The 19,481-nt window shown below is 37.6% G+C and overlaps 1 protein-coding gene across 1 annotated transcript; it reads right to left on the reverse strand.

Annotated features, from left to right (window-relative positions):
- Positions 1-2,270: 2,270 nt before the first annotated feature.
- LOC115257758 (uncharacterized) lies at positions 2,271-18,955 on the reverse strand. Its single transcript, XM_062860835.1, has 9 exons — positions 18,761-18,955; positions 18,436-18,700; positions 18,113-18,364; positions 7,882-8,033; positions 7,712-7,811; positions 3,363-3,704; positions 2,966-3,080; positions 2,796-2,908; positions 2,271-2,734 (listed from the first exon to the last, which is right to left on the reverse strand). The coding sequence occupies exons 1-9, from the start codon at positions 18,826-18,828 to the stop codon at positions 2,363-2,365; spliced, it is 1,779 nt and encodes a 592-aa protein (XP_062716819.1). The 5' UTR covers positions 18,829-18,955; the 3' UTR covers positions 2,271-2,362.
- Between the last annotated feature and the right edge of the window lie 526 nt (positions 18,956-19,481).

Genomic DNA, 19,481 nt, shown 5'->3' on the forward strand with positions numbered 1-19,481 from the left:
AATGTATCAAGTCCATGGTATCAGAGGCAAGTATCACTGCGTACTGGTTCACCAGTTCTCTAAATTGCGAGGTGACGCAAGATCTCTTTCGTTTCATAAGACATTCTCTAGATCTTACTCAGAATTTTCAAGGACTCACCATTCTTCCTAACTGTGAGGTGACACAACTCTGTGTATATGTGTTTTGTGTATGCTCACGGTTACATGCATTACATCGCTTACCAAAGCGAATCCTGATTTATGTAACTATTGATCCCGCCAACTAACAAGAACTCCTTCCCGTGACAACTGCGGAGGGTCCAGTAGTACATACAACCTCTAGTAGCAACGGTTGTCAAACTAACATTCCTTCCCTTCCCCGGTAGACCGTAAGGACGTGGCCGGCGCCGTTATTGACCCAAAAAAGTTTGAGCTTCCGGAACGTGTACATTGAGGAAGGTGCGCTAATCCCAAGCCCCATCTATTGGTTCTCTGTGCAATTCCGCTAGCTCTGGTCAATCACGGAGTAGCAACTACGAAGTGTACGGTCACCAATGCTCATGCTCATGCTCATGCTCTGCTATATGGGCCCTCTTGGTCCGTCTTGGTTCGTTGTTTCATCGCGTCGTCGTCCTGTGTGCGTGCTCATCTTCGTACGGGGCGGTTTAGTGTGTTTTTGGAGGCAAAGTGGAAGTGCCGCTTTTTTCATTCGGATCGGCCGTATCGTCGTCGACAATTTGAATGTGCACATCGTCGTACCGGTGTGTTGTTGTAGCGGTTCAGTGTGATTTCGAGGCCAGTTAGTGGAAGATGCTGCAGCACATACGCACTGGACACTTAGGGGGCATCCATTTAGTACGTCACGCAACATTTTGAAATTTTGCCCCCCCTCCTCCCTTCGTACGAGTTTTTCGTATCCCTTTTACATTGCTTGTCACACTTTTCGAAAACCCCCCTCCCCCCTATAAGCGTGGCGTACTTTATGGATGGCCCCTTAGAAGGATGTTTATTGGTGAGCTCGTTCCATTTTCTCAGAATAATTAATGCGAAAGGATGTATAAAATTCTGCTTTGGTTTTTGTGTATTTATCTAACAAATATTGAAAAGTTCGTCACGTCATGTGTCGGCGCTAGTTCCAAATGCATATTTAGTTGATAATAAATATTTTTCTTTCATTTTCTGCATGTACACAAAAATTTGAATGATTCGTCATCTTCGGGGTCGACATTTGTAATATTTTAGTCCAAATGAATAAAGGTTTTGACTCAAATAAATAAAGGTTGAATTTCTGGAAAAAAGAGAGGGTCGGTAAAAGATAGATGGCGAACCATGCGGTATGATCTTTCTGATTTATTTATCACGTGTTATTTTGTTAATACTTGTGAATCGATCGCGTTCAGCATTGTCTCGCGCGGAAACGCAAACTACAGATGCGTCGGTGTTTAGCATTGTGTTATCCTTAGTTGCGAATGAATAACTTATGTAGGGTGAGTTTTGAGGCACAATAGATCGCGTTCGTCGTCCAAGGTTTAGAAGGGTATTTCTTCGCGAGCGCATTATTAATCGCGAATCAAAACATTACATTCGTTTACCACGACGAATCCTCAACACACCTCCATTTCCCCTGTCCAAACTCCTAGTGATTTCTCGTAGTAACGCAGAGAATTCCTCGGTTATTGGCCTAAGCGAGAATCACGTCATCACTTCCTTCCCTATCCTCAATTGACCTGCATTCGGTCGCGGCCGGCGCAGGTATTGCTTATTGAAAAGTATTGGGATTCCAGCATTTACACAATGAAGAGAAAGCTAATCCCAAGCATCATCTGTTGGTTCTTTGAGTAAATGCAGTTGTCCTTGCAATAACAGAGGAGCAACCACGGGCGGTCAATCATGCTCATGCTCTGCTATGCTCTGTATTCAAATTATCAAATGTTACAGGTATCTCAATGAATCTCTTTAAACCATTCTGTATCTACATTTATACTCATCTTGGTGGCTACTCAGTATGGACGTGAACTGGATTTAAGGACAAACGTCTTGAAATCCCGGTTCAATAGTGCATCAAAACTTCAGACGCAAAAATCTCATGAAGCAAGCTTCAAACATCAATGCATTTTATTATTCTGTTCTTGCTCACTTGTAATTAGCTTAAAATAAGAAGCTCAGGTGCGCTGGTTTTGTTTACGAAGAGATTTGTGCCCTCAAAATCGTGAGTAGGTGCCAAAGTCGGCCATTGTGGCGGCCATATTGGGATTCTAACAAGTCTGTCCTTAAAAATAACCGACAATCGATTATTTAGTTTCATTTGTTTCCCTTTAGTTTTATTGAGGTACGCATAAACAACATTTACATCAAGGTTTCTTAAAGTTATTATTTCTCATCTCTAAGATAAGTCATCCAAGTCCTCGTAGTCGTCATCATCGTTAGCCATTTCCAGTTCCTTTAGCTTCGTCACGAGCTTTGTAACGGCGGCGGACTTACAGATATTGGTAACTTTCCATAAGTACACCGTCAGCAGCTCGTGCACCCTTCGAAGCAAGACCGGGACAGTAATGCCAAATACGGCAAACAGTTTGAAAAATACATCCAGCGTGTGGGCAGCAGATTGTCCACAATCAATGTACCTTCCCTGGAAAACTACAAACATGTTTCCTTCGCTGAAAACGTCTGCCACGCAAACGATGTGAGGAGCGAGGTACGACAGCTTTGAAACGTGACGTTGGACGGCATCAGCTTCCGATTCATCTTCCAATGGCTGAAAATAAGATGTTCTGGTAATTTCACGACAATTGACATCATTTTATATTATAACAAACCTTTATCCACCTGATGAGTGGCGACGCTTCGGCCTCATCGCTAGACGTCACACCAGGCTCGTCCTTTTTACCGGCCAGCTTTTTCATGATTCGAAGCGTGGCTCTGATGTATTCTACAAGTAATTATTGTCAAATTATTTGTGAAAAAAATAAGTTACTTATTTGCTTACTGTTTTCAACATTGTTGAATGCCTTGGTACCCAGCAGTAGCCCCAACAGCAAAAACTTGTCCGATCGAGCGGTTGTTTCGTAGAAGGTATGCAGTCGCTGGAAAACTTGTTGGACCTGTAAAATGCAAAATGATATTCAGTTAATAGAAAGTACGATCAACCTAGTTTTCTCTGTATTTTTTTTTGCAGAATCTTGGTAATTTGTTCGCTGAGTGTCATTTGTATTACTTTAAATCAATTACAATCTAATTTTTGTAATTCCATTACAAGATTGAAAACATTTCACTAAGTATGGTGATTCAAGATTTTGAGTATCTATAGCAAATTTCATTTTTTTCACATTGTTGAACATATTTAATCCCAATTTCATGATCAATGCAACTTACAAGAAACTTACCATTTTTCCTTGGTATGACAGCAGATGTGGAAACGTTGAGATCAGTGCCTCGGTTTGATCCGAATCGGTTTGCTGCAGTATGCACGAGTGGAGGTCGATACATTCATTCATGCCGCTCGAAATGGCTTCCTCGTTTTCGTGCAGCGGCGACATAGCGGCTATTGCCGTGGCGTGCTCACGAACGCTGTCCGGTAGGATGTAGTTGACGACCGCACCCTTGTCCTTTCTTTGATAGCGTCGCTGCTCCGGAGGTACTTCCTTGCGCATATTTGCGCATCGGGTCTCTATCAGACCAGTGTGGGGTCCCTTTTCCTTGCCACCGCAAAACCAGAAAAAGTATGACTGAAAAGCATTCAATTTGAAAGTGATTCAAGGATATTGATGAGATTGGAATAATAAACAAATGATGGTTTATCCTGTTAGGGCCTAGCGATCGCTGAACGCCCAGAGATCTACTTTGAGATCAGTCACATCTAGGAAAAGTTGGGCGTGTGCGTGAAGCTTTGCTGGCGATGTATAGGAAATTTGGTTTAAAATGATTCTAAATTGTTTACAATACTTCAATTGAAACGTGAACCACTGCACATTTCAATAAACAACATTTAAAATGTAAATTTTTTTATTTTGCTTTGGCTGACCAAGCCATGTGTTGAATGCTTTACACTGCCAATTACACTGTTGAAAATGCTTCATAGCGAATCTACCAAGTATGTACAGGAGAAAATGGAGAATAAGAGCTCGAGAATGTCATACAATAACCCTGTAAAATATGTTTGCCCTCAATCTGATGTTTATTTGGCCAAAAAGGCATTTGATACAACAAACGGAATAAATCATATTTACTCTACCCATTCTAGAAGAACCTACCTACAGGTTTCTTGTAAGAAATTGAAGGTGACACTAATACTAAATAGGTAGTTGATATCCTTGTTGATATCCAATTCAGGTAGGAGGAGAGACCAGCGCACTAAGGGCCAGAATCGCAATCTAGCGGAACAAAATTAATTACTCCAAAACTAAGCATTTCCGGCACATGGTGTCTTCGACAAAGTTGCTTGACATCAACATGGGCATCTATTGCTAAGAACGTAATGGTTCGCAAATCGTCCGCATAGGTGGCGCCACCATCTAACTTCTTTGACTTGGCGTCTTCGGCAAAGTTGTTCATTTTGGCAAAATAAACAACTCTTTCTCAGACGTCAAAATTCCACAGTCTACTGTTTTCGAATTATTTTAAGAATTAAAAATAATTAATGATAAAAAAAAGCTTATTTTGGCATTTTTACTAGAAACCATGTAAGTTTAATTTTTTTCCTAATGCAAATATGTCAAACCAAACACATTGTATGGAAATATATTCAATATTATCATTAAAAATTAAAAAAAAATACGAATTCGAAAAAAATAGTGTGAATTTCAAGCCATAATATCTTACAAAGCGCAAAAAATCGCAACTTCAAATTTTCAGCAAATACGAAGCAATACTAAATGTCAAAAATTTGGAGAGGTATTTTTTGGTGTTTTTGAGATAATATCTTTTTAGTAACACTATAAACTGACCCTCTTGGCATGTCAGTCCCATGTCGTTTCTAATGTAAATCATATTTTTGTCATTCACGAGGTTATTTAAAACAAATTTGATAACTTTCCCGCCTCATTTCACAGCTAAATGTGCCACGAAAAGGGTATACAAGAATTGATAACATTTTTTTTGAAAATAATTGGAGCTATAGTATAAAACGTAGGCGCTTTGAAAATCAACATGGGACTGACATGCGAAGAGGGGCAGTAAATATAAGTAGTGCCAGCGTCTAACTTTTTACTGTTACACTTTAGAGAGTTTATGTTTTCGAGAAAGTTGTTCATTTTGACTAAAAAAACAACTATTTCTTAGACGTCAAAATTCCACGGCCTACTGTTTTCGAGTTAAAGGGTGAAACGGTCAAAATTTGGTCACACAATTTGTTTCATAACTAGAAACAGCGTACACCAAAACAGCTGATTTTTGGACCAGTAATGGTACTCTATATGTAGCTTATACCATAAAATTTTCATCAAAATCGGTTTAGTATTTGCGGAGATATTGTGAATCCTGAAAACTGCAATTTTAAAATTTTGTACAAAGAGGATTAAAAAATAAGAACACATTTTTACTCTTTTATTTATAGAGCCAAAAATACTGAACCAATTTCAATGAAAAATTTTCTGTATTTTTAGTATACATATCAAAATGTTCTGTAAAAATTTCATTCAATTTGATGCAGCCGTTACAAAGTTATATTTGTTTAGGTGGTCAAATTTTGTAAAATTTTGTCATGTCAAGTCAAATTTTGGTCAGATAATTTTTTTCATAACTTTAGCGTACACCAAAACAGCTGATTTTTGGATCAGTAATGGTACATTATATGTAGCTTGTACCATAAAATTTTCATCAAAATCGGTCTAGTATTTGCGGAGATATTGTTGAACCCTGAGATCTGCAATTTTAAAATTTTGTGCAAAGAGGATTCACACATTTTTACTGTTTTATTTATAGAGCCAGAGATACTTAACCAATTTCAATGAAAATTTTTCTGTTTGTAAAGTATACATATCAAAATGTTGTGCAAAAATTTCATTCAATTTGATCCAGCCGGTACAACGTTATATTTGCTTAAGTGGCACCCGGTCAGTTTTTTTCATATTCAAACTGCTACAACTTTAAAATTATTCATACAAAATGGCTCAAAATTTTACTAAGAACATATTTCCATAATAGTATTATACTGTAAAATTTTGATAAAAATCGGAGCAGTATTGGTAGTTCTATAATCAAAATTATGCTTTACTGACCTTAAATTTCCGAAAATTTACTATGGAGCGCCTTTGTACAAAATTTTAAAAAGGTAGGTCGATGGTTTTGTCTATATATCAACCAATACTCAATCTATTTTGATGAAAATTTTATGGTATAAGCTACATATAATGTTGCATTACTGGTCCAAAAATCAGCTGTTTTGGTGTACGCAATCTAAAGTTATGAAAAAAATTGTGTGACCAAATTTTGATCGTATCACCCTTTACTGTATATAATCTAGATTTTATTGATAAAAATTGTCAATAAAACACATTTTGATGCAATAGTTGCTTTTGCGATACATAGTAGGTCATGAACATGTCAGTTTCGTGTAGCTCCAATTTCACAATCTCTAGAGATTGATCAATGTCCTTCCCATCCAGGAACAAATCCACGAGCTCTCGGCAAGATATTTCGCGCTCTAAAGTTTAAAATGATTGACAAAATAGGTTAAGCTTAAAACATTTTGAAAATAACAAGAAAAAAATAAAAGATACCTTGAGCCATGCTGACAATAGTAAACTGACATTTTCATGACCTACTATGTATCATAAAAGCAAACACAATAAAAACATAGTTCATACTATTGCATTAAAATGTGTTTTATTGACAATTTTTATCAAAAAAAATCTAGTTTTTATACAATAATTCGAAAACAGTAGCCCGTGGAATTTTGACGTCTAAGAAATATTTGTTTATTTAGTCAAAATGAACAATTTTTCGAAGACATAAACTCTCTAATGTGTAACAATAAAAAGTTCCACGCTGGCACTACTTATATTTATGATGTAACTAAACAGCTATTATCTCAAAAACACCAAAAAATACCTCTCCAAATTTTTGACATTATGTTCACCTAGTATTGCTTCGTATTTGCTGAAAGTTTGAAGTTGCGATTTTTTGCGCTTTGTGAGATATTAAGGCTTGAAATTCACACTATTTTTTCAAATTTGTATTTGTATTTTTAATTTTTAATGATAATATTGAACATATTTCCATAGAATGTGTTTGGTTTGATACATTTGCATTAGGAAAAAAAAATAAACTCACATGATTTTTAGTAAAAATGTCAAAACAAGCTTGAAAAACTGTTTTTTCATTGATTATTTTTAATTTTTAAAATAATTCGAAAACAGTAGGCTATGGAATTTTAAAATCTGAGAAAGAGTTGTTTATTTTGCCAAAATGAACAACTTTGTCGAAGACGCCAAGTCTCTAGGACGTAGAACAAAGAAGTTAGATGGTGGCGCCACCTATGCGGACGAGTTGCGATCTACTACGTTCTTAGCAATAGATGCCCCTGTTGATGTCAAGCAACTTTGTCGAAGACACCATGTGTCAAAAATGCTTCGTTTTGGAGTAATTAATTTTGTTCCACTAGATTGGGATTCTGGCCCTTAGTGCAGCGGTGTCATGATAGCATTTTTTCAGCAGTTAAGTTTGCAGATTGTGAACGCAGGCTTAAACGGATTTATAAAGGTATCATAAAAAAAACACACACACACACACAAACCTCTTTGGGAGCATCTGGTGTAACGCGCGTCTGTTCAAGGTGAGGATATGCCTCCAGTATTTTCAAGGCCAACTCGTGTTTTTCCTGTTTTTTTGGGTAGCTAGGTAATTGAAAAATGAATCGTTTAATGCACATAAGGTCCACGAAAAAAAACAAATATTTTAACGAACCTGGCCTCTTCCAATATGCGTTCCTCGAAGAAATGGTTGACCAACAGTCGATTCATGTGGCGTAGTCCCGTAGGATCCGGGACAAGACCCTTATCCAGGGTGTTCAGTATCGAACGGAATTTAGGTTCCTTCTGGAGAATTGATCGGATTGACTGAAAGAAAAAAAAGAAGTAGTACAGATTTACATTTATTGGTTGCTATTTTTTTCTAATAGTTAAATCAATTAGGTACAATTGTTAAAATGGCACTCACCTTATTGAAACAGTAACTCAATATATTTTTAATCATACGGTTAATAGTTGCATTGTAAAAATTATTCTTTAGTGTATGGGTGCACCTTTGGCCCAAAACGACACATTTTCGGCAGTCAAAATGTGGCTTATTGTTTGATTCTGTTTGTCTCAATTTGTTTTATCGTGAATGACCAGCATTTTTATTTGCCATGTACATAGACAGACATGTATCTGTCAAATTAAGTGGTCAAATATTTGGCTTTGGTCCAATAGTGTACTATAACTATTAGAGTGACATCTTTGAAGAATAATTGCCATTGCAACATATTTTAAATGGTAAGCCGTTTGGTAAGCATTGTGTACAGAAAAAAATTTGAAAAAAATTTCAGTTTTTAAACCGGGGTATTTAAAAATTGAAATAAAAACAAAACAAATGGAGCCATATGCACGGGATTCGACAGACATATTTCTATGCTGAATATGAAATCGTACTAGCCTAAAAAGCATAATTTAAAAACTCCTAAAATATGACAAAATAGAGCTATTCTTTCATGAAAAAAAAAAAATGTTAACACAAGTTTAAGAAGTGATGACGTTTTATTTACAGCTAGGAACATTGCTTATCCAGGAATTGTCGAGACCGCGCTATCTGGATTTGTGATTCCAGTTAATAATCACTCGAGCCATTAGCTTGTTGGCCTGCTTACAATCGTGAATGGCCTTAATTCTATCGTCACCCAAAATAATTCGTCTCTCCAACAATCGATCTACGGAATAAAAATAATTAACTGCTAATTTAGTTTCGATGGATAAAATGGCACTGACTGCAAGTGTCTCACCTCGAATGTATTCAATCTTATGGGTTTCCAGAGGAACCTTTGGTGACTGTTCAGGTGGTACTGGAAACGTTGCCTTGCCGCTCCGTCCCGATGCGTTGTTCGACGCACGTCCAGTAACGGAGCGTCCGGCAAATCCCTCTGGCCACAGATCTTCCATCATAGATTTTACGAAAAGATAGTCGCTGTTTGTCATATCGGAAAACATCTTCAATCGGAAAGCTGGTATGTATCCTGCACAATCGGTGAATCCGATTGGCATGTTTGCAAGTCGCGGTGAGAAATATTGAGCCAGCATGTTATCATGCTCCGCGTTTCTGCTGTTTGATTCAGTCCACTCGTCACTGTAGTTTATATACGCATTCTCCAGTTCACCACCTGTTGCCCTCAGTGCTTCTACCTCCGAGGTGTCTGGTTCCTTATCGTTAGATTCGTCAACGTTTTCATCTTCTGACGAATAGTCATTAGGTTTCAGTGCGTAATTTGTAACAGGTGCTTCCGACGGAAAACTCTGTGGTTGATGCATTGTTCTTACGTTTGTCTGGAAACAAGCAATACATACATTCTGAATCTTTGCCCCTAAGCAGCATTTTGATAGACATATAAAAATGATATCTTCACTGAAATGCATGATTTTATTGATTTCTATGATAAATCACAAAGGTACACTTATTCTTTTTCTTCTTGGCTCTACGTTTCTATTGGAACATGGGTAGCCTTTTTTCAACTTAGTGCACTTTGAACACTTCCACAGAGTCGGGAAACTTTTCCGACCGAAACAGGAATAAAAGCCGTCGTCTCTGAATTTACGATCAAACTCAATATTCATTACATTTAGGCTAACTGGAGAACTGGCAGTGAAACCAATGCACGGAACGGCTATTCATAAAGTACATAGCAGTAAATCGATTTCAATACAAAATGATTACACAGCGTAACAAAAATTAACTTTTGGTATGTCTCAAGAGCAAACTTATGTGTCTCTGATAGATTTTGGACCGCTGAATCCGAATCCGAGCTCAGATTTGCTCCAACACGTCACAATTTAGAGCTATACCTCAACTTATAGGGCAAAATATGCGATTTTGGGCTTTTTTGACTGCAAGTTATTAAGCATGGAAATATTTGTTTTAATCAATCAAAAGGTTATTTGGTCAATTAACATCTAAATCAACGAGTCATGCTAAATATTTCGTTTGCCAAATTGAATTTGAATATATGACGAAGCCACACCTAGAATTTTCAAGAGCACAAATCTGAAGAACCGAATGTCGGTTTGCGCTGAAAAGTTGATCGATTGGTCACCACCAGCGAGTAACCAATCGATCAACTTTTCAACGCAAACCGACATTCGGTTCTTCAGATTTGTGCTCTTGAAAATTTTAGGTGTGGCTTCGTCATATATTCACCTTAAGCGATTTATGTTAGGTACGATATTTCCCATACAAGTCACCCTCCAAAAGTTGCATGCAAGTTTTCATACTTACATAAAATGCTTTAATCTATTAAATTTGATTAGGTAAAACGAAATAGGGTAACGGTCGAATTTTGGACCCCAAGAGGACATTAGTTTGAATTTAAGCCAAAATCAAACAGATTCAGAGGGCGTCACACATAATGATGATGCTAGTATGACCGTAAAAGCCTCCATTGTTCGTTAAAAATACCCACAAGGTCATTTCTGGCTGAAAATTTGATGAAAATAACTGAGTTTTGAAGCATCAGTTTTCACTGTTTTGGACACCCCAATGTATTTTGGACCCTCTTAAGTATATATTTTGGACACCCGGTGTTTAAACCCGCTTGAAACTATTTTCAAAGAATCTGCCACTTGGATATGCCGGATCACATCCTAATTACTTGATTGACAAAGGCTGATTAGATGAACTCTGCGAATTTAATGCGCTAGAATGATAAACGTTTTTGTTTACATGTGCAAGTTTCCCCAGCATCACATTCTCTCTTCGTAAACATGTCGCGACACTCGCACGGATGACGAGATATACAAAAAAATACTTTCAAGGCAAATAATGATATTTCCAGTAAAGAAATGATTGCTGCTCGTGCAGAACAATCTAATTTAGCGAATGATTCTAAAAATTTAAGTCACCTCTTCTTTAAATCTGTGAAATTCATGAAAATACGACCCAGGGGGTCCAAAATATATGGGGGTCCAAATTATATTGGTTACCCTATTTTGCATGAGTCGTTAATTTAGATGTTAATTGACCAATTAACCTTTTGATTGCTTAAAAAAAAAATTCCATGCTTAATGGCTTGCAGTCAAAAAAGCCCAAAATCGCATATTTTGCCTTATAAATTGAGGTATAGCTCAAAATTGTGACGTGTTTGGAGCAAATCTGAGCCCGGATTCGGATACAGCGGCCCAAAATCCTTCGGAGACACATAAGTTTGCTCTTGAGAAAAAAAAAAATGTTGCGCTGTGTTATTGCTATACAAACCATCAGGGTACCAGATTTCGCTCATCTAAGGCCAGTTTCGCAGAAAAACATCATCCATTGAATGACTGTTAAGCCAATTTGTAATGTTTTTCCATTTTATGTTAGTTCAATCTAAGTACAATCAGATACAAATCAAGACTTATGTAAAACTTTTTATAAAAGTATGATTTTATTACATTTGGTGTGAGACCAAAGTGGTCCTAATTCCGCTCACGAACAACTTTATGCCATCTTTTTAAATAGACTTTTGCGAAAAAGTGCATTATTTTTGCAATTCTATGTTTTTACAATTATTTTTTCCTGTTCCGTAGGAGTGTATAATAGGGGTTAAACACACTGTGTACTAAAATCGCCAGATTTTACGATTTTGACGTATTTTTGCGTGAGCGGATATTGGAACACATGAAATTAGCTACAGCTTTTTTGGGCCCAATAGCCGCTCAAAAAAATCATTGTTTTGTTTTTAAAATTGATGTTATCCGGTAAATATTGCATAAAATGGCTTTGCTCTCGTCTAATTTATATTGTCCAAGAATATCAGCACCGAAAAGAGTGTATTTATGCGTGTAAACTTGATTTTTGCAACAGTGAGCGGCTATTGGGTCATGAGCGGCTATTGGTACACTGACGGTATACCGTGAATCCCAATATATTTTTCCGATTCCTAACTCCGTTCACCCCATTTTTTGCATGATGTAAACGGAATCGGAACCACAAAAAGGCGATGTCACAGTATTGCTTCCACAAAACAACTTTTATAGTTCTATTCTGTGTGAATTCGTGAAATCTTCTATGATTTGCGGGTCAAATTTATCAAGATATTTATTAAATCGAACTTTTTTTTTTTTTTTGAAAATCGTTTTCTGCGTAAATTTGGTCTCGTGTTGCCGTGTGGGATGAACGCAGTCAGACGCATGAAAATCACATGTGAAAACATTATTTAAATGCTCTCGCAAAACAAAGTGAACCATACAATTACACAATCAGAAGTATACGAACATCCGACCTTTATGCATAGAAAACAGACGTAACACTTAGCGCAAATTCATTAAAAATTATGACCGATGTCTGTCTTATGAACACGCTGCCACCTATACTGCCGTGAATCGCAAGTCAATCCCATCTGAATTTTGGGCAAAAATGAGTTAATGGCCGTTTTTGATCTTTCTTCGGACGATCTTTCAGCTGCGTGAAAAAAAAATAAAGTTTGTTCAGTAAAATTGAAAAACAACTCCAAGCCAGATTGTCCCATAATGAAATGTAATTGCAAGTCAGTCTCATTACGAACTTGTGCACCCTCCAGTACAAAACCTAACACTGTTTCAGCCAGTTTTATCATTTTCACGTTTGAAACAATGTGTGAAAGTTTCACGATGATCGCAGAAGTTTTCAATTCATAGCGATTTTCTAAAGTTTCACATAGTAATCGAATTTGAAAATTTCAGAATCCATTTTCCTAATGTCTACTTTTTACAGATGGGACTGACTTGCGATTCACGACAGTAGGTAAAACTGCACGAGACACTGTTGACCACTAGACCGGCCCTCATTTGTAGGGTGAGAAAAGAAATTGTCGAAATTCATCGATGATCGACGACATTTGTTGAAAAGACATCCCAGAAACTGCAATAAGGCTATCCATGAGACAGATGCGATCAGCTGATTTCTTTTGTTTACCATGTATTTTTGACATACGACGATCGGGGTGACAGTTGAACACAAAGGAATTTGTTAAGCACCGACGACACTTGACGAAACTTTGGTAAGTTGTACTCACACTATGTAAACATTTGTTTCAACTGAAATGCATTCAAGAGCATGCAAGTGGACATTCAAGTCATTTTCTCAGTCTAAACACATCATTCCATTGGATTGAACATGTTTGAGAAGTTTGCAAGTCAAATGCTCGTTTGAATTGAACAGTATAAACCAGGCATGAGGAATTCTGAACAACACTTCGAACACAGATTTTCTCTCGTTAGATCTGTCTTGCCCCTACTGGGGTACCCTCTAGAATCGTGCCTTTGGATGAGAAGAACAATCTGTGAAAGTTTCAGCTCAATAGTTTAAAAACTGAGCTGGCGCAAATAAGTTGAAGGTTTGTATGGGATTACCAGTCCAAATATATGGGAAACTGGATTAGCTTCTTCTTCTTCTTCTTTGTGGCTCTACGTCCCCACTGGAACTTGGCCTGCCTCGCTTCAACTTAGTATTCTTTGAGCACTTCCACAGTTATTAATTGGAGGGCTTTCTGTGCCTGCCATTGCATGAATTTGTGTGAGGCAAGCACAATGATAACCTATGTCCAGAGGGAATCGAGAAAATGTTCCCGACTGGAACGGGAATCGAACCCGCCGTCTCTGGATTGGCGATCCATAGCCTTAACCACTGGGCTAACTGGATGACCTGCAGTCTCTCATTCAACACGCCGGTTTCACGAGTTTGATTTGGCTCAGAATTGAAAAATAGCAGTTGATACCCTAAGGAACAACTTTGTAGAAGGTCATATCATGATAACACTGAGTTTAGATGCGGTTTCAGCTAACGAAAGCAAGATGAGGACATCTGCCCCTGTTTACTCTCGGTTGTAACATGCAGCACGTGTTTGCCGTTCGAAACTTGCGCGTTACATCATAGGCGGCTATGTTGTTCTTCATTTCAATTACTCGCGCACATGGACGGGTATTGAGACAATGAAGAATAACATAGATGCCTATGATGGAGCGCGCAAGTTTCGAACGACAAACACGTGCTGCAAGTTACAATCGAGAGTAAACGAGGGCAGATGTCGTCAAATTGCCTGTAAGTTTCGTTCGCATCATTCAGCAACATGTACACTAGCAAACGTCAAAGCGATCGAACACCATCGCCTCTGGTGGAAGGATCGGGGCAATCAAATGAAATTTAAATTCATCGTTAACCCTCAAGTGATCGCGCTGTTGTATTTAGTACATCACGTTCAGGGTTGTTACGAGAAGGGTGGAAAAAAATCCGCGCCAAATCCGCGCGAGCCAAATTTGAATCCGCGCCAAATCCGCGCGATTCTGGAATTAAATTCGCGCCAAATCCGCGAAAGTGTGATGAAAAATTTGTGTTTTTTCACTTTACGTTATTGAAGAAATCCAACTGGAATGGACTAGTTGAGTGCTTGATGAATGAAATTTTGATTTGTAAATCAATGCAACTCATCTCGATTATTGTAAGCTTTCTGCTAGAAATTGAAGACATTTCTGCAAAACCCCCGATTTTTTTTTGCCAAAAATATCCCTTAAATATTTTTAACCAATTTTTGATAATAATTCGTTACACAAAATCTCAAAAGAAACATGCCCAGAACTAGGAACTGGATTCGTGGGAAAGAATAAAAAAAAACTGGGGAATTTAAAAGGGAACTGAAATAAATATATTCCTGAAAAAAAATCTTTGAAATAAACAAACATGGAGACTTTCTTTAAGTATATTTAAGAATATTTTTGGAGACAGTACCCGAACACAAATTTGTTAGAAGAATTTTTAAACCCAATTAGAGAATTTGAATTTGAGAGTATCCTCATAAAGAATTCTTATAAAAGATCACTTCGATTTTTTTGAGTAATGCCTTAGCAATTCTTGAATGAATCTTCAGTGAGGAATTTTCCCAGGAGAATACCTGGAAAACATCCCACACAATGAGTAATCACTAGGAAAATCTTAGAAGGACAATGTGGAAAATTTGTAAAGTTTGCTTGCTGGAGTCCACTGAAATTCTTACAGGGGTTTTCAAGATTTATTAGAAGTTTTTTCAACAATTCCTGCAGTAATATATCCAGGAATGCCTGCAGATTCCCCAGAATTTTTCGCTAAAGTTTTCAGTAACAATTCTTGCAATGATTTATAAGCCTTTTTCAAAAGTTCTCTAGGATTCCCATCAACTGATTTTTCCCGAGATAAACTAGGTATTTATTTAGAAATCTCTTTTAAAAATATATAGGTGACTTTTGTACCGGTTATTCGGGCAGATTTTTTCGGAACTAGTCTTTCGGCTTCTGATGAATAGATTTCCTGGAAACAAATTTGATTGTTTTTGTGAGACTTTACAGTTGAATTTGGATACATAACATACCCGTAATTGAAGTATTTGAGGAATTGTTGCACAACTTCTTCAGAGAAATATTTTGAAGAGCTGATGAAAAGCGTAAAAAAATGTTGTAAACCAAAATGAAAACTTGCTCTAAATTCTTCACTAGCAAACAGCGCCTTCTCAAGCACATTCGTTCGCTCCAAAATCCGCCCAAAGAAGGATGAGAAATCAGAAACCAGTCACAAAGTTCCGCTTGTTTTGTGTTTTTTTTGTTTGACCTAACTGTCATCTACAGTGTCGGAAAAAAACAATAAGATCACCAGCCATTTTTTCATACAAAATGGCCAAGTTTGACGTTGTGATTCTCGGTTTCTAGTGAACCGATTTGACTGAAATGTTGACAGCCGCCATGGAGTTACGTAAATTTTGATTTGTATTTTGAGTGAGTTTTGCTCACTACATCAAAAGTTACAGATATACGAAACGACTAAATAATAGGACCACTATCAGATAGCCATTATCAAATGATATATGAGAGTATCTGATACTTGATGATAGATAAACAAGTACTAAGATTAACCCTTGAGCGATCGCGCTGTTGTTTGTACAACACGATGAAAAAAATCTCGCTTTTTGTACTCAGCGTGGTGCTGACGCAGGTAGTCAACCGCACGAGTTACGGAAGGTTAAGGATGCCATTCAAACTTGGGGACATTTTTATTAAATTGACCACAAACATCCATTATAAAAATTTGGTGTCAGAATTTATACAGTGTCGGACAATACAATAAGACCACCGGTCCTATTTCATACAAAATGACCAAGTTTGACGATATGGTACTTGGTTTTTAGCTTGGTTTTTAGTTAGTTAGTTTTTAGTTGGCTGAAATTTTGGCAACCGACATTAAGGACAAACGTCTTGAAATCCCGGTTCAACAGTGCATCAAAACTTCAGACGCACAAATCTGAAAAAGCAAGCTTCAAACAACAATGCATTTTATTATTCTGTTCTTGCTCACTCGTAATAAGCTTAAAATAAGAAGCTCAGGTGCGCTAGTTTTGTTTACGAAGAAATTTGTGCCCTCAAAATCGCGAGTAGGTGTCAAAGTCGGCCATTGTGGCGGCCATATTGGGATTCTAACAAGTCTGTCCTTAATTTACGGGAATTTTGACTTGTATTGAATTGATTGAGTTCTGTTCACTACTTCCAAAGTTAAGGATGTACGGTGCGACAAAACAATAATACCAGATTTTTATGATGGTTATTTGTGGTCAATTCTATAAAAATGTCCCCAAGTTTAAATGGCATCCTTAATTATACTACTTTCAATCATCGAACATCAGATACTCTGATAGGTATATCCTTTGATAAAGGCAACCTGAAAGTGGTCCTATTGTTTTGTCGTTTCGCATATCTGTAACTTTGGAAGTAGTGAACAGAACTCAATCAATTCAATACAAATCAAAATTCCCGTAAATTCATGTCGGTTGCCAGAATTTCAACTAAATCGGCTCACTAAAAATCGAGTATCATATCGTCAAATTTGGCTATTTTGTATAAAAAATGACAGATGGTCTTATTGTTTTGTCCGACACTGTATATATAACGCATAATTCGTGAACGAAACGTCCGATTCGCGTCGGCTTTATGACTGGGACTTGAAACGTTAAAAAACGCAGTAGGCATGGCAAAGTTTTCCGGAGTTAGCTAGTTTAACATATGTTTGAAATATATCGACTACCAGTGATGCTAAATGCATTTGAACATCCAAACCTGGCAATTTAAACAAACACATTTCTTAATTTTATAATCAAGTGTCGATAATCTTTCAATTATATCGCTATACACACTACAAAAAACAAATCCGCGCCAAATCCGCGCGAGGGCCAAATTCCATGGGTAAATCCGCGCCAAATCCGCGAAAATCGCGAAATCCGCGCTGTTGTAACAACCCTGCACGTTGGAAAAATCTCGCTTTTTGTAATCAGAGTCAGCGTGGTGCACGACTGACGGAAGGTTAAATGCATGTGCCAAGCCCTGACGATTGTTGCATTATTGCTTTAACTGTGTTTAGGAGCATATTTCTAATATATATTAGAGTTGGGTTCAATAGCAGAAGTTGAACGACGCCGTGGTGTTTTGTACACTTTGTAAAATGTTAATGACTGTGTGCTTTTCCTGCGTTTAGGTATCTTCAATTTGGGTGACTGTGCGACTTCTGACCTAATCGTGGAATCGATGGTACCATGCGGTGCCCTAATTTCGTGCGGGTTCAAATTTCGCTAACTGATAAGATTTAGAGAGCATAATCATAGAATTAATTGTGCAATTGCCCAAATTTCACTTTAGTAGCTATAACACCTGAGAAGTAAAATTTGGGGCAATTCAACAATTAGTTCTACGATTGTGATCTCTAAATCTTATCAGTTAGCGAAATTTCTACCCGCGCGAAATTAGGGCACCCCACGGTACGGTTAATTCTCGATTCTATTGTGCAACGAAGATACATGCTGACAATTATATGCAACTAAAGCGATACATTCACAACAAAAACCCTTCACACAAAAAGCATTACCGGAATGCTGGAGAGGTGATTAAATTCCCAATGTCTTTGAGATTTTTTTTCAAGCCTTACATACCTCGTCTTCTTTGCCGGATTCCGTCCCAGAAGTATCATTGTTATTCGCGGCCGTTTCAACTGATACGAAACTTGAGGGTTCTATGTCGCTTCCCAAGGTGTCGTGAGCCATAGAATCAGCCGCAGATTTCTTCTTCTTTTTCTTTCTTCGATCCGGAGAATTGGAACTAAGAGCATTCGGATCTTTAGAGAAGGTTATGATGGTATGCGGTTGTTTGTCGGGCTGATCGCCAAGGAAGATGTTTTTGTGGTACTGAAATAGTTAAGAAAACGTTGTGATGGTTGGAATTGCCAATAACCTGTAGAAAGAATATGGATATTTACCCCATTTTGCAGATTGTGCCTAAGCACCAGTCTATATCGAATGGGCATGTCGCGGCACAAATCAACGATATCCACATCCAGAATGTAATCCAATACGTTCAAGTCAATCATATGTTCAGCAAATCTTCCGGATAGAGCTTCCAAGCCCCAGTGCTGCAGGAGGCGATTCATCGCGTCTATAGAAGACTCCGTAACTTCCGGAAGTCGCAACCCAGAACTTTTACCTGCCGATAGCCGTCGTTTGCGATATCTGCTAGGACCGGCGCTGGATCAAAACAATGCATTTTAGTCAGGCAACGAAACACATTTCTAAAATCGAACTTACCTTGGTAATTCTCCCACATCTTGGAAGCAAATTTCCAAGGGTGGTTCCTCTTTGAATCCACTATGCATGTTTCGCGGGAAACTTCGATTTTCGAGGATATTTTCACAGAAAACTGGAGTTTGTTTTAGATGGCGTCTTTCAGAGTGGTAACCAAAACAGCTTCTGAACAGTGTCGAAGCATGAACGAGCGCAAAACAAGTCAGTGCACTGCATGCAGAGCGAAGATGATTGATGATGGAGAATGATGACAGATCTCGCAGGCAGTGTTGCCACATTTTTATCTGTACCGAAGGCTCAAAAATCTTTTTCGGGAAGGCTCAAAAATAGAAATTCGGAAAATCTGTACCCAAGATCTGTACCTAAAATATGGAAGAAAATGCGTTAAATCCTTACTCAAGTGTGAAAAATGTTGATTATGGTAAACTGTTATCACCATTCGACTTAGTGAAACAAAAATGTTCAAAGAAATTGAGGAATAAATTGTTTAATATTGTTACAAAATATTATAAAAATCAAATTTTGATAAATGGCGAAAAACATATCTAAAGGTACACAGAAAAAAAAATGTTGTGTAATAGTACATCTGAACTGCTGCAACCCGATCAATACATCGGTAGCATGAATATTACATCGGACGATGTACACATAAGAACAAAAGATTTTACCACAAAACGATGTAATCGTACATAGGAATCGTGATTACATTGATTATTTAGTACAT

The sequence above is a fragment of the Aedes albopictus genome, chromosome 3 (genome assembly GCF_035046485.1).
Source record: "Aedes albopictus strain Foshan chromosome 3, AalbF5, whole genome shotgun sequence".
NCBI classification, from domain to species: Eukaryota; Metazoa; Arthropoda; class Insecta; order Diptera; family Culicidae; genus Aedes; species Aedes albopictus.

Excerpts from the sequence above, each read along its gene's own strand:
- LOC115257758 (XM_062860835.1), bottom strand. The coding sequence starts at position 18,828 with ATGCATAGTGGATTCAAAGAGGAACCACCCTTGGAAATTTGCTTCCAA. Across the intron at positions 18,701-18,760 it reads GATGTGGGAGAATTACCAAG|CGCCGGTCCTAGCAGATATC; the intron begins GTAAGTTCGATT and ends GTTTTGATCCAG. Across the intron at positions 8,034-18,112 it reads AATCCGGCAAAGAAGACGAG|TCAATCCGATCAATTCTCCA; the intron begins GTATGTAAGGCT and ends TTTTTCTTTCAG.